The sequence below is a fragment of the Phodopus roborovskii genome, unplaced genomic scaffold (assembly GCF_943737965.1).
Source record: "Phodopus roborovskii unplaced genomic scaffold, PHOROB, whole genome shotgun sequence".
NCBI lineage: Eukaryota > Metazoa > Chordata > Mammalia > Rodentia > Cricetidae > Phodopus > Phodopus roborovskii.
Window position 1 is genome coordinate 33005127 of NW_026126541.1, and position 15841 is coordinate 33020967.

The 15841-nt window shown below is 42.8% G+C and overlaps 1 protein-coding gene across 1 annotated transcript in view; it reads left to right on the plus strand.

The window, feature by feature from the left end:
- Positions 1 to 468: 468 nt before the first annotated feature.
- Positions 469 to 15841, plus strand: part of Pgm5 (phosphoglucomutase 5) — a 148993-nt gene continuing 133620 nt past the window's right edge. Inside the window, exon 1 of the mRNA XM_051199775.1 lies at positions 469 to 812. Coding sequence (XP_051055732.1) covers positions 552 to 812 — 261 coding nt within the window. The 5' untranslated portion in view covers positions 469 to 551. The remainder of the gene's footprint in view (positions 813 to 15841) is intronic.

Genomic DNA, 15841 nt, shown 5'->3' on the forward strand with positions numbered 1-15841 from the left:
CAATTCTCAGCTCTTCTTTCCAGGGTTATTTTTGGCGAGGACTGTTCTCTGATGGCAAAAGGTTTCAGCCCCCTCTCACCCCCCTCTCTGTCCTTACTAGGGAGAGAAACTTGTGTTTGAGCTAGGCTGTCTGTCAGGGTGTGAGGGGAGAGGCCAGCCAGCAGGAGAGGACCCGGGCTAGCACAGACTCCAGTCCTAGGCTGTCTTCTAGAGAGTGTGCATCAGAATCCGCTGGAAGGCTGAGTCCCTCAGCGGGACTGAAGGTGGAGTTGGGGACCCAGTAGCTGGCTTTTGGGACACTCGGAAAGTCAGGGCAGCTGGGGAAAGAAACCGAGGACAGCTGGGCGATCCTCTGGGAAGACGCTGGGCCACAGAAAACTTTTCTCTGAAGGCGGAGGGGACCCGCGGGGAGCAGCGGCAGGAGGGCGGGGAGGGGCGGGGAGGGCGCTAGGCGGAGCCGGGAGCGAGGCCAGGCGGCGGCGGGGGCCCGGGCGGGCGGCAGATCCCCGAGGCTCCCTCCCGCAGCCGCGGCAGGACCGGCCAGCGGCGCCATGGAGGGGAGCCCTATCCCGGTGCTGACGGTGCCCACGGCGCCCTACGAGGACCAGCGGCCGACCGGCGGTGGCGGGCTGCGGCGACCCACAGGACTCTTTGAGGGTCAGCGCAACTACCTGCCTAACTTCATCCAGAGTGTGCTGTCGTCCATCGACCTGCGCGACCGCCAGGGTTGTACCATGGTGGTGGGCAGCGACGGCAGGTACTTCAGCAGGACGGCCACTGAGATCGTGGTGCAGATGGCTGCGGCCAACGGGGTGAGTGATTCCCATGCCCTGTTTGCGGGTCCCGGCGCCCGGGCCACCTCCCTCAAGCTCTCGTCAGCTTCCTACACCTGCGCACTGGCGACCACTAGGCAAGCTGGAGCCGCTGGCCCGCAAGGGGGCTGTTCTCAAAGCCCTTGGTCTGGAACCTTAACTTCTTCCGCACCTGTTCCACTTTCTTCTGTGTTCCTTCCTCATCCATCTTTCGCGCCCTCCCAGTTTTGGGTTTCCCATATTCTCCCAAACCACCTCCCCACACAGACTTTTTTTCCCCCGAGTCTGCCAACATGATTTCCCACCCAGGTGTTCATCATCATCATCATTTTGCCGCCATCCTCTCCCAAGTCTTAGCTGTCAAACAACACGCATACACCAGTATTGAACCTGTGAGCTATTTCCCAAGAGCTGGCCCCTGTGAATCACTTTACCTCAGTGGTCATTTAGTGACTCCTTTGATTGGGACAGGGATGGGGTGGATGGCTTTGGGGGCATTGCAGCCCACCCTCTCAGTTCCCTAGATGCATATCTCCAAAGGGCATCACAATTCCCAACTTCTCTCCAAGGTGCTTTTGGCATTTGACAAGCCAGGCCTCTTCCTTCTCTCATCAACACATTCATTTCCTCTCCCCACTCCCAAGACCTCCGCAGTTTTCTTTTGCAACTTCGTTTCTCAGACTTTGAGGTTCTTGCCTTCTGCCCCCTCTTCCTTATTCCTCAGATAGAGCACGTTCTGGTAAATCCTCACTGCTCTCCCTAGTTTGCTTTCCCTTATCCCCCAAATCCAACTACCAAAACTTGCGACAACCCAAACTTTAGGGGTCTTTGAATTCTCTGTAGGAAACATGGTTTTAGAACACGAACAGATTCATTCCCTTGAGTGAAATCTCTTGCAGATGTACAGATGTAAACATCTTGAAAAGTGAAACTAGCTAATTACCTGGCATGTGGATTCTGGCCATCCCATACTTCTCTATGCTCTGATTTCTTCTTAGTGTTTCTCATTTAGAGATGACATGCTTCTTGTTTCCTACTGTGATTTTTTTTCTCTTCTCAGCATGTTAGGAATGGAATAGGGGGAAAAAGATGTTTTGTGAGATTTTTGTTGTTGCTTTTTTTTTTTTTTTAAATACACACAAAAAAATATTTTGGGTTTTGGGGAAATGGGGCCAGGGGTTTTAGAGTGGATTCCAGACTGGCATTTATCTTTGGCTCTTCACCTAGGATTGATGAATCTTGGCTGGAGCCTGGGGTTGGTGAGAGGTTGACAAATACTCTTTCCCTCTTGTCTGACTATTCCTGGGAATGATGGGAGGATAATGAGCCCTGAGAGAGCTATGACAGCATTCACCCTCCTCCATGCTCTAGTTTGTCAGGGGATGAGAAAAACACAGCCTGCCCAGCATTTATTGTGGGTCAGAATATTTGTTGAAGATAGCTGTTGCGCTGCATTTCAAGCACTGACTTGGACAAGTCTCCTCTTAATTTTTCTAATCTTCTGGGAAACTTATTCGAAAGTGAATAGTCAGATAGTTGGCTCTGGGAGAAACACAGTTTGGCAGGAGTAGAAAATAATAAGCAATATAGGTCTTTGTGTGATTGAATGTGGATGGGAACTCACTTCTAACCTGCATGATGTGTTAGGCTGAGGGGTGACCAACCTGGATTCCTAAAGTCTCTAAATAGATTCCTGACTAGATATACATAAACAGAATACAAAAAGAACAGAATGGGAAAACTCTGATCATCACGTGATCTGTCATTTCTCCATCTGAAAAAGTTTTGTTTGGATTGAAAAGTTAATATGGTGCTTTGAATAAGAATGACCCCTATAGGCTCATACATTTGAATGCTTAATCATCAGGAAGTGACACTATTGGAGAAGGATTAGAAGGGTGTGGCCTTGTTGGAGTAGGTGTGGTCTTATTGGAGGAAGTGTCACTGGGGATTGGCTTTAAAAGCCTATGCCAGGTCCAGTCTCTCCCTGTGGCCGGTGGATTAGGATATAGAACTCTTGCTGCTTCCCCAGCATCACATTTGCCCATACACCTCCAAGCCTCCTGCCATGCTGATAATAGACTAAGCCTCTGAAACTGTAAGCAAGCCTCCAATTCAATGCTTTCTTTATAAACGTTGCCACAGTCATGGCATCTCTTCAAGCGATAGGACATTAAATAAGACAGTTAATTTTATAAGGGAATTTTCTGAGAAAAGCTGTACTTGGTATTTGGTAATATAATCATCGAAGAAGAACAGAATTATGAAATTTCTAAATGGTGAACATATCACATATACTTTACTAGTTCATCAAGCTTCAAACTGATTTCATACTAGTAAGTGTATAATTTGGGATTTGAACATTTCTTGGATAAAATTATGGGTACGGAGTCAGAAAGGTGGCCCAGCAGCTAAAGGTTCTTGCCTCTAAAACTGATAACAGAGTTTGATTCCTGGAGTCCACGAGGCAGGAGAGAACTGACTCCTGAAAATTGTCCTCTGACTTCCACATGTGTGTTGTGATGTATGTGTACATTCATGCACACACACACACATATATATGATAAATAAGTATAACAAATTAAAAGTTATGGTTGGGATAGTGCATGCAGACACTCTGATACATCCACACCACACACCTACATACGTGTACACAAAAATTAAAAAAAAATTTAAAAATTTATGAAAATTTCCAGCTTTCAGAAAAGATAGGATTTAGCAATAGCCATAGGTCCATTATATGTTTGTGCTATTCTTTTTGGATTAAATGTTTACATTTTCCTCAAGAAAGCTAGCATTTGTATGGCTCTTCATTATGGCTCTCTTAAAAAATAAGGACCCTTCCCCACACAGTTATAACTCTACATCTGGGTTCAGTCGATTGTTTGAAAATTCTTTTATGGGTGATTTATTCACACCAAGTTCTCCTAACCAAGGAATAAACATTGCATTTGGTAATTTAGGTCAAATTTTCACCTACAAAATACTGTCTCCTGCTTGTCTGTCTGTGTGTGCATCTGTCTATGAAACTGATTTTTTGAGGAATCAGGACGGTTGCCCTGTAGACTGTTTCTTCTGGGCCTTCCAAGTGTATTTTTATTCACCATTTCACTTCTCATTCTACCCCTTGCTTTTCTTGTTGACTAGAAATTGGTTCTGAAGTCTGTCGTAGTTCATTTGCATTGCTGTAAGCAAACGCTGTGAACTGTAGCTTGTATGCAGCAGAAGCTCATTTCAAAGCACTTCTGGAGGCTGCCAGCCCAAGGTCAGGTTATTTTGGCGTCTGGTGAGGACCCAGTTTCTGGCTCACAGAATTGTGCTTTCTTACCGCGGCTTCATGCAAGCTTACCGTGGGAGGGCCTTGCTAATTCTCGAGGTCTCTTTTATTATGGGCACTAAATTCCAATCATGATGACTCCATCTTCACTTAAACTCTCCCCGAATGCCTTACCTCCAACTGTCACCTTGGGCTTAGGATTTCAATGTATGAATTTTGGGGAATATGAGCATTTAGTCCTTTTGCAAAGCTCAGTTGATTCAGTTTTAATTTATTTTTTAGTAAGAGTATTTCAGAGCCTGGTGTGCCAGTGTACACCTCTGATGCCATTACCAGGGTTGGTAGGGGGTTTATAGGAGAATTATGGGTTTGTTGTCCACTTGGGGAACAAAAAAATCATAGTTAATACAGTATATTAATTTTTCCAGACTTTAGAAATTTCTTCTGCCCCTTCTTCCCGGTCCTACAGATGGAATCACCTTTTGGTATACCCACTGAACCACTCCACTCTCTCCCTTACCCCGATCCAGCAGGACATCAAGTGTGGCAACCATCACTTTGGGAAGCTTTGAATTACCTGCACTGTGACATCAAGCTGTGTGGTCCCAGCAATAGTGACAGCAGAAGGACTGCATAGTCCTGGTGGTCACCGTTTCTGTGTTCCACTGTTCCTTCTCAGTTCTAGTCAGCTTGGGCTCCACTTTATACTATGTGAGCATCTGGTTTCTTATCGACATGTACTTAGTGGCTTAAAAGCCACAATGACCACCTCTTAACTAGTTCGTTGGAGGTTTCAAAGTAGTGTTAGCTGGGTGTGTGTGTGTGTGTGTGTGTGTGTGTGTGTGTGTGTGTGTGTGTGTGTGTGATGTATACCTCAGCATGTGAGGTCAGAGGGCATCTTTTGGGAGTTGATTCTCTCCTGCTATGCGGATCCTGGTGATGCAATTCAGGTTCTTAGGCTTGGCAGCAGATGACTTTACCTGTTCAGTCATTTCCTCAGCCTCATGCTTTGCTTTTTCCATGGGTATTGGAGACTGAACTCGGGTATCCATGTTCGCAATGCGAGCACTTGTATCATCTCTCCAGCCTTTAGGGCATTCTTTTATGAACTGGACATTGTCCTTACAACTGGGCTCCTTAGTTATTGCTCCTGAACAGGAGACACTCTGCTTCTTTCACATTGCCAGCTCTAGAGCAGGGATTTGGAAAAAACAAACAAACAAGCAAAACAAAACAAAATAAAAAACAGCCATCTCCACAACAGAACTTTATGACAACTGAATTTGTTTCACTTTTGGCTTTGGGGAATGATCCATGAATTCTTGGATTTTATGCATTCAATTTCAGTGCATTGGTGAATAAATAAGATACTTTTAGCTTTCCAGCCTCCATTTAATGCTTGGGAATGCTGGGCAAATGTTATACCTCTCACCAATAACAGAAGCTTTCACATTTTTATCGTTTCTATGTTGTTTGTATAAACTTACCTAAAATTCCCTGAGAAAAAAATTTTAATTGTTTTTAAAGACACAAACCATGCTGTCACCTAGAGTGAAAGAAAAACAGTGGCTATGTATAAAAAGTCAATAGGACTGAACTGAAAAGCAAATAGCATTTAATCTTATGAACAGTATTAGTTTGGGACTAATTGATATTTACCTGTTTCTATTTCCATCTCATTCATAACCTCTTCAATATCAACACACACACACACACACACACACACACACACACACACATACTTTAAAGAGTGTAAGAGCTAAATGCAGCATGGTTGCTATAAAAATGTCCTTGCCCCTTTTGGGTGGGTCCATGTGCAGTTATCACCAATCACATAATCTCTCTTCAGCTGGAATCTTCTCAGGTAGCTCTAACTGCCTTTAAATATTGGGCAATGTGTTTTCCTCGAGATATTTCCGGATTTTAAAAAAAAGTTTCTTTCTCTGCACCTGATCTTACTCAGCAGATCAAGAAGTGACTGAGGTCTTCCTTCTCTGCAGATGCTATTCTACAGCATAGTTCTCCAATGGTGGAAATGTTTAAGAATCAGCACGGCCCTGGGTTCTACCTATGACAGTTGAACAGGTGAAATGCTAGTGTGACCGATGAGCTATATAGTTTTAAATTTTTTCTTTCATTTTAATTAAGTAAAGTAGAGATAGAAATAGTTACGAGTAGTTAATGGGTAACCAGGCATCAGTCATTCCCTTCTCTTGAAGAACAAAAAAAAATCTGTCTGCTTAATAATTCTGGTTTTTCCATTGCTTTCTCAACTGGTTCCGCCAATGCTTTTCCTAAGCTGTGCCTCCTACATCATCAAATATTACAAACATACACTTGAAAAGTCTACACAGATTTCTGAATATGGTGAGGTATGAACTGTACTGGTAACATGGTAACCAGCAATAAGGGGAGGTAATGGGATGGAGAAACAGCCTTGGGTCAGCAGCTGGGAGGTGGGCCTTCTTTTCCTTGCTCTGCCACTCAAGCTGCACGGTAGACACATTAATTTGGCATGCCTAGAAGTCACTGTCCATATTCAAATTTGATGTGGTAATACCACTGAACTACTCTGGAAGTCCATTCAAGCCTTGTTCCGGAATGCACTTTGTAACATTTAAGCCATTGTGTCTGTAGGAAGAGTTTTCTGTACCACCAGTTAGTTCCCCAATAACCTCATAGACTTATCCATTATAAATCCCCAGCTGATAGCTTTGGCTTGTTTTTAACTAGCTCTTATAACTTAAATTAACCCATTTCTACTAGTTTATGTGATGCCCCGAGGCTCATTTACCTCACCTATGAAGTTCCCATGTTGCTGCTTCTGGCTCTGTCTCTATTCCCATAACTTCCTGACTCGGTCCCTTCTTCTTCCCATCATTGTCTCTGCCTGGAAAACCCGCCTAGTTATCAGCCAATCAGCTTTTTATTAACAACAAGAGCAACACATCTTCACAGTGTACAGAAGGATCATTCCACAGCACATGTTAGTCATTTTTCAGGGTTGAGACAAATGCCTACAGTGTTAAGGATAAAGATTTAATCTATCTCACCATTTCTGGGGTGTCAATCTGTGGTCAGTCTGCAACGAACCCATGATGAGGCAGAAGACCGTGGTGACAGGAACATGTGGCTAAGCAGAGTCATCCCCCAACATGATGGTCAGAAAAATCTAGTGATATAGGAGGGGGCCAGGGGCAAGCTATGTGTTTCCAGGGCTTGCCCACTTCCCCACTTCCCCCAAATAGTTTCTTCCTACCAATATTGCTGTTACGTTGTGACTCTGCCAGGACTTAATCCTGAGTAGGTGGAAACCCCCAGGATTCAATCACTTCTCCCAAAGACCATCAATCCATAACTCACTTTCTTAGCAACAAGACTTTGGGAAACATCTCAGCTTTAAACAAAATATATTTTAACAAAAATAAAGTATTGTTGTGGCCAGCTTAATGTAGATAATTATAGTTTAACCATAAGTATTGAACAAAGCTTGTCATGGGTCATCCCTTGACAAAAACCTACAGCTCTGTTGCACATTTTAGCCAGGAGAAAATTCGTTTGCTGGTGAGGTATGACTATCAATGATAAGCAAAGGGTATAGTGTATTCAAGAGATTACAAGCACTAGTCAGTGTCAATGAAACCTTTTGGTCGTGGAAGCTGAATTGTAGTCACCTGAAACAGGTTGAGTCAGCTGGGGATTTGAGACTGTCCCCCACACAGGTGCTCCCACAAGTTGCATGATCCCAACTGGTTGTTCCCCAAAATGAGAATGCACTTGTTTTGGCTTTTGTTACAACTATCTGGGGAGCAGATCTTGGTATGGTTCCAAAGAGAAATAACACAGATTAGAAGTTGAAGACTACAAGTTGAAAGAAAAAGGCTGTGCTGGTAGTGGATGGGTAGGCAGAGAGGAAGCAAGATCTTCTCCTGTGCTTCAGCACCTAGGACCTCTTTCCTGTGTTTGATATGAAAATCTAGGTTTGGGTGGTCTAGGATCCTGCCTGTAAGGGAAGAGTGATTGCTTCGTGTTTTCAGCTGGTGTTCATTACAGAACTGCTGGACAGAATAAGCTACATGTGAGACATTAGGAAAAGCAGGCTTGTGGTACACTCAGGAGAAACCCAAAGGGACTTGGGTTTCCATAACTTGGCCTCACTGCCCTTTCTGGATCTTCATACCTGAGTGTGGAACAAGTAAGTTTCCTGGGAGCAACAACACACTTCAGGAGCCAGTGGCTGCCTCCGTTTCCCCGTGTGACTAGTGTTTGGTTGACACTTTAAGCCTCCAGTCTTTATTCGCTCTTTTTATGGGGACATTAAAGGAATGGGAGAGTCTGAGAACAGCTGGGCCCTCCCAGCTGCTGGCTAGTTATTTTAAGCCTTTGTTAATGTGTCCAGAGACCCAGATGACATTCTGAACTAAGCTGCTTTGTTAAATCTTGTAATAAAATATAATGATGTTTATAGAAAAGGCAGACACACACCCACAACATTATGCGTAGAACTTGCCCTAAGAATAATTTTTGATGGACCTTTGTGAACTCTGGAAGTTTATTGGTTCCTTCACAGACTTGAGGATTAAGACATAGGATTCACCTTTGGAACAGTCCAAACCTAGGTACTGAATCTACCAATTTTAACTCTCATCTTAGGGTCCTGCCCATTATTAGGGAACAGCAATATAAATAAGCATTGAAACAGAACTTTAGCAAGATTTTTTGGGAATAATACACAGGAGAAAAAGGATTGGATTATCCAAGGAATATAAAAATGAAACTAGAGGGAGCTAGGGCTTCAGTGCGAGGCATGGGCCACTAGCTTTGCAGGTAGATCTGAAACACTCAAAACTGACCAGGGTACTTTCCCTGCTGTGCTAACACAGCCAAAGGGGCATTTAAATTCCTCTCCTCTCATCTGATTCCACTCTGTTAGTTATGAATAAATGCATATCTATAATACCCACAAGACTTTTAAAAGTGAAGACCCATGTTTTCTGAGTCCTTAAATATCATGTACCATGTATGGTTTTAGTGACATCAACTTTTGGAGAAATGTCTGTAATTGTATGAAGAGAAAATAATTCAGGGACACTAAAACCATCAGGGAAGAGCTTTTCTTTGGCCTGGAGTCATAGGAGTTTTTGACTTTTCTCATTCCAAGTCTTTACTGAGAACCATCTTGTACAAACATAATATTAAGTTATTACCTTTCTATTGCTTTCCTTTAATAAGATTCCTGGTTTCTAGCTAGTGCTATCTAGTTTTATATTTAGGATTTCCAAAGGTGGGGGGCAGGTAGGGAGACATGACTGAAATTAGAGTTAGAGTTTAGTTTATTCAATAATATTCAAAAAATGCTGACAGTTTTAAAACTAATGGGTCATATTCCAATACAGAACACACCCTTCCAAATAAGAAGAAAACCCAAACAATTTAATACCAAAGTTGTTGCTAACACACACACACACACACACACACACACACACACACACACACACAGAGTAATTAACCTCATTGTAACCAGATAAATCTAAATAAAAATAATGGGTATGTTAAAAAAATTAAAACTACTCAAGAGTAGATGTGGCTAAGGGAAAGTCATTGTGTTTACATTACAAATTGTTGCTAATATATATTAAATGTCACATAAAGTATGTTATGTTACAATATGTTATGTTGCATATTGTTAATAGACACAATTTTGGTTAGTCAGCTTTGTCAGTATATATCTTAACTAATAGAGTCTTTACACAACAGGCCAGGAAAGTGGGAATCTAAGAATCAGTTCTGTAGATATTTAACTACAAATGTGAAAGCTAAAAGCTTGCATTCAACAATGCTAAAAGCACATTAGAAAACAATATATATACTCTATGGTGGAGATGAGGAACATGGCTTATGGCATGGCTACACAATAATACTATTAAAACCTGAAAATGGAGGATGTGGAAATATGGTATGAGAAAGATGTGAGTGGCAGCTTGCTTGCTAACTGGAAAAGCAATCACTGGGAATGCATGATCCCCCCCCCTTTTTTTTGTATATAAAGTCAGCAAATAGGGTTGGACTTCCAACAGTTACAGTGGGCATATCTGTGTGTGTCTGTGGTGGGATGGAAGGACAATCTCTTTCCTTTCTACTTTATACACTTTTCTAATTAAAACAGGTATACATATATATATATATATTCATCGATTTAGTAATTAAAGACATTGATAGTGAGGTGCTGGGGAGTTGGGCTAGAGGATCATATAAGCTGACAGGGCCAGACTGGGCAATATAAACTGTCCTCTATCTTAATAACCAACCAACCAACCAACCAACCAACCAACCAACCAACCAACCAACCAACCAACCACACAAAAACTAACATGCCACAACAACAAATAGCATTTAAGAAACAAAGTAAAAATAGGAAAAGGAGTTTATCTCTGGTGCTGTTGCTTGCAACCTTCATGACTAGGGGAAACCACACAGACTTGGGGTTGGTTTATAAAAATGGAGAGAGCAGTGAGACTTCCCTCCACATTTTTCTAGATAGCTCAGTGGCTTAATGTAACAAATTATTAAGAATTATTTTTGTTCACACCACACTTGCTCAACTTCGTTCACAGCAACATTATTCGTAATTGCCAGATCTTAGAAACAACCTAGATGCTCCTCAATTGAGGAATGGAAAAAGAAAATGTGGTACATTTACACAATGGAGTCCTACTCAATGGTAAGAAACAATGGCACCCTAAAATTTGCAGGCAAATGGACAGAACTAGAAAAAAAAAAATCCTGAGTGAGGTAACTCAGACCCAGAAAGTCAAATATAGTATATACTCACTCATAAGTGGATGCCAGACAAAACAAAAGATACCCAGCCTACAATCCCCAACCATAGAGAAGCTAGAATCCTCTTCCAGAAACAGAAGCAGAAAACCACAACTAACCATTGGGCCAACCTTCTGGAATACAGTTGAAGTGAGGAAGGAGCAATAATAAGAACAAAAGAGTCATGGCCATGATGGGGAAACCCACAGAATCAGCTGACCCGAGCTAGTGAGAGATCACTGACTCAGGTCTGACAAATGGGGAACCTGCATAAGATCGAACTAGATTCCCGTAATATAGGTGACAATAATGTGAGTGGGACAATATATGAGGCCACTGGGTCCAAGATCTAACACTATTGCACAAACTGACTTAGTGGAGCCCATTCTATAAGGAGAGATACCTTGCTCAGCCTAGACACAGGGGTGTGGGGGTGGGGAGGTGCCTTAGCTCTGCCTCAGTGAGATGATGGGACAGATTTAGTAGACTTCCTAGGGGAGGCCTTATCCTCTCCGAGGAGCAGATGGGAGGTGGGGGAGGGGAAGCGGGAGAGCAGGAGGAGAGGAGGGAGGGAGAACTGGGATTATAATGTAAAAACAAATTAATAAAAATGTTAAAAAAAAGAAAAATAAAAGCAAAAAATTATTCTGTATACTCACATGACACAATTATTACAAAAATATCTCGCTTTGGTGAAAAGGTGGCAGAGTGTGTTTGTTAACGGTGGCCTTGTAAGCGGAGGCTCCTGTTGGTCTGGTGATCACAGTTGCTTCCTAGGGCTTCCTCTTGACTTTTGGCACGGCTCCATGCTGCTGGCAAGCTGGGTGGCAACTGCTGAAGACACACCATCCCCCACTCTTCCCAGCTGTGCCTGCACACACATGCATGCCTCTGAATGGTCCTTGAGGTGGCGGCAGTTGCTCCCACAAAGACTGACTCAAGGCAAAGGACTTCCCTGGAGCAGTCTTCCTGTTGTCTCCTGAAGGGAGCTAGCTGGGTCAGCACCATATTTTTCCATAGTTAATGTTTCTGCCCCTCAGTCTTTGGGGAGACACCAATCCCAGCTTCCAAGCTTGCCCCACCACCCTTTCCTGAAGCCAGTCCTTAATCTGCTCATTTCACGAAGCTTTTCTGACCTAACAGACTGGGCCATATAAGAGATCATTGAAAGGAACAGGCCCAGCAGAAGCTGGGAGACAGTGCGAATCTCACTAATCAGCCAGGGAGTCTGAAAAAGCACAGCTGGGGAGCTCACCTTGCTTTCAAGCACTTGGATAGGAGGTTTGTCAGGGGCTTGTGCCTGCAGCTCTGCTCAGTGTTTGGTTAGGAGGCATGCTATTTTTTGGGGGAGGATCTCTCAAATGTACAGTGACAGATGCAGACACAGAAGGCCTGCAATGGCTGTCATAAATAATAGTAAACTGTTTAATCTTCTTGAGTTGTAAATCTGATGGCAGAGGTCTTTAGTTTGCCGGTTCACTGGGACACAGAATAAAGGGTGGGACCACTTAGAAAATGGGTAGTTATTATTTCTCAGTCAAGCTGAAAATTGGTCTGAGGAGATTCACTTGAAAACATAAATAAATGAATTTTAAAGTTGATTGTGATAACTACTCAGAGAAAACATGTTACTTTAAAGATTATTAAGATCCTATGTGCAATCTTTAATGTAAAAGCTACTCCCTAAAATGTGTGTGGATATACATGTGTGCATTCCATCTATTTTACCAAGTAGCATATGCCCAGGGCCCCGTTTTCCTTACCCACCACAGAGCTGCATTTTTTCCCCTTGATTATGTTTAAGAGGAGTCCTCCTTTTTTTTTTTTTTTTCCTGTGTAAGCTGCCATGACTAAAACAATTTAAAGGAGAAAGGATTCATTGTATCTCAGAGTTCAAGGTCTGTCCATCATGGCAGGGAAGTCATGGCAGGAACTTGAAGTATCTGGTTATATTGAATTTTAAATCAGGCAATAGACAGGAATGAATGCATGCAAGGTAGTGCTCCGTGTCTCTCTCCTCTGTATAGGGGCCAGGATTCCCTGCCCAAGGAATGTCCTGATCCACAATTAAGATGGGTCTTATTGTAAACAAGACAATCTCTCCTCTCAGGTGAGCCCTCTCCAAATGATTCTAGAGTCTGTCATCTTGACAAGTAACATTATCAGAGGATAGGATCCCAAATGTCAGAAATGTTTGATGGCATCATAGAGCCAAAATAGATACCCAGACCTTCCTACTGACCTGTGTTTCTAGAACATTCAGTAGACCTGGTGATGGAATGAGAAAAGAATATAAAGTGTATGAATCTGATGGTTTTAGACAAGCGTCTCTCTCATAAGGATGGCTTTGTGAGCTGGGCTCAATGACACTGGTGACTGGAACATACAAGTAGACAGGGTCAGTGAGGCACTTAGACAGGACAATATAAGAAGATTTGGGTGATGTGGAGCTGTCATGCCCCCCATAGACTTTGGCAGCTTCTTAGTGGGAAGGTTTGGTGGCTAAAAAGACACTGTAGCTGTGGACACATTCTATGGACTTAAGTGCTTCTTAATTACTGGCAAATGATAACCAGTTTAAGTTACACCTCTAGATGGCTTCAGTCTTCAAACATGTAACTGCTTTACAAATAGAAACTTGAGGTAAGACACTATTATATTCTCCAGTCAATAGTAGTCCATTTAAATCATGGAAGATTATATATCCATGAAAGTCACACTGAGAAAATTATTCAGTGTCATGAAAAGACAGACTTCCCCGGAAAGACACGGGCCACATGTCCTCTCCTATATGAATGTCCTAGCTTTAGTCTTTAGATTGGAGGGGTTGACTTATTTATAGAAGTTGGGAAACTAAAATTGGTAAGGGAATGGGAGATAGATTGTAAGGAAGTGTTGGTATGGTATGAAGTGGGTAAAAAAAAAAATAATGGGTGGGAATTTAGTGAAGGAGGGGAAGATAGAAGAGCGGGGGGAGGGGTGGGGGGAGGGGGCTCATTAACCCTAAGGAGGTTTGACAAAACCATATGGAAACCAACTATTTTATGAGCTGTAAGCTTACACATACACACATATGAGAGAGAGAGAGAGAGAGAGAGAGAGAGAGAGAGAGAGAGAGAGGAGACAAAGTGAATAATGTCAATAATGTAGGCTAGACAACAATCTCTTTTGTCCAATGTGTAAAGACAATTGAAACAGAGACCAAGGCTGTGCCTGGGAATGTAGACAATAGTTGTTGTAGGTGGTTGGATTATAGATTTTAATTTTGTTATTATGTATATTGTAAATGTTGACAAAATAAATAGGAGAAAACTTTTTCAAGTTAGTACCTGATGACAGTGACACAGTCATTCATTGTTAAGCAATGTCACCAGCAGTGGGGTGTGCTGAAGGATTGCTGGGTGCTGGGCACCGTGACCTGAACTTTGTTATTTTGCTTCCTTGGCTCCTATCATATGATCTTTTAGATCCGTTAGATAACAAAGCTGAGATGCAGAGGGGCCAAGGATCTTGCCCAGAGCACAGAGACGGGGGAACATAGTCTCTTTTAATAGAATTGTATGTTGGTACCAGCTTGTCTTGGCTTGATGACACCTTCTGCCTTCTCCATTCAGGAAGACATAGCAGACATTGACAATTTTCTTGGACTACTGGGGGTGATTATACCTCTCAGAATCTTAGCAGTTTAGTGAGTCAGGCTCAAGGACAAGGCTCCAGAACATTCTCCAAGCCCTTAACTACCTGATTGGGAGGAGAAACATACCTTCCAGATTTTACTCCCTTTTGCAGCTAAAGGCAAGTACATTTCCTGATCTCAGTAAGATTTTCAGAATGGGCTGAACAATGCAACTTGGGTTAAACTTCTATATGCCTGTGAGCTTTCGTCGTATGTTCAGACACTAGGAATTGCATGAGAAATCTGTGCTAGCTTGTTTCAGATGCACCCATTCCTCCTTCCAGCTCCAGAGTGTATAAAATGCCTTCCAAGGGTCCAGGAAGCTGGGGATGTATCTGGTTTCCCATCTGGTTCCCATGAAAGAAAGCACATAGCTGACAATTATCCATGTGCAAATGGAGAAGTCCCTTGATGTTTGGGTAACCACATCCATGGCTTGCCTTGAGTCTATTATTTCTCTAAATTCCACTGAGCCATCCATCTCCTTACTCACGCAGCGCTCCTTAAGGGTTACCATCCCTCCTCTGACAGCTGGGACTTTAAAACCGAAGGTTTCCTGTTCATGGCAGCTTGGCTGCATGTGTGAACAACCCTAACTCTAACCTTAACCCTAACCCAACCCTAACTCTAACCCTAACCCCTAGCCCTAACCCTAACTCCTAGCCCCTAGCCCCTAACGCTAACCTCTAGTCCTAATGCTAACTCTAACCTCTAGTCCTAACCCTAACCCCTAACCTTAACCTGAACCCCTAACCCAACACCTAACCCTAACCCTTAACTCTAACCCATACATGTTCCTCTGTGTGTGTGTGTGTACAGAAACAGGTCTTTTATATATTACTAACCATAGCACTTCATAGGTGGACATGGTGGGATCTGTGTGGTCCTGGGCAACACTCTGTGAAACATGGAGGATGTTTCTGTCTACCGTTCTCTGTACTTTCCTTGATTCACTCTGGGATGTGATCCCATTAAATGTGGTTCCATTTTAGGGTCATGACTGAGGTTGTGGGAGACACTGAGGAGTGTCATACTTACCTTTCTTTTCTCTTTTAATGAATGACTTAGTTAAAACTAAAAGAGAATCAATGCAGGGCATTTTTCTTGAGAGAGTTCACACATGAGACCAATCTGCTTTTATTAGTGTTATGTTACTGGAGAACTCACCATCGAGGTCTGTATCTACTTTGGGATTTCAGCCTTAGGGTTGAAACTGTACATCTTTGCTCTCAAGGATTTTAATTGGAACTAAGTAGA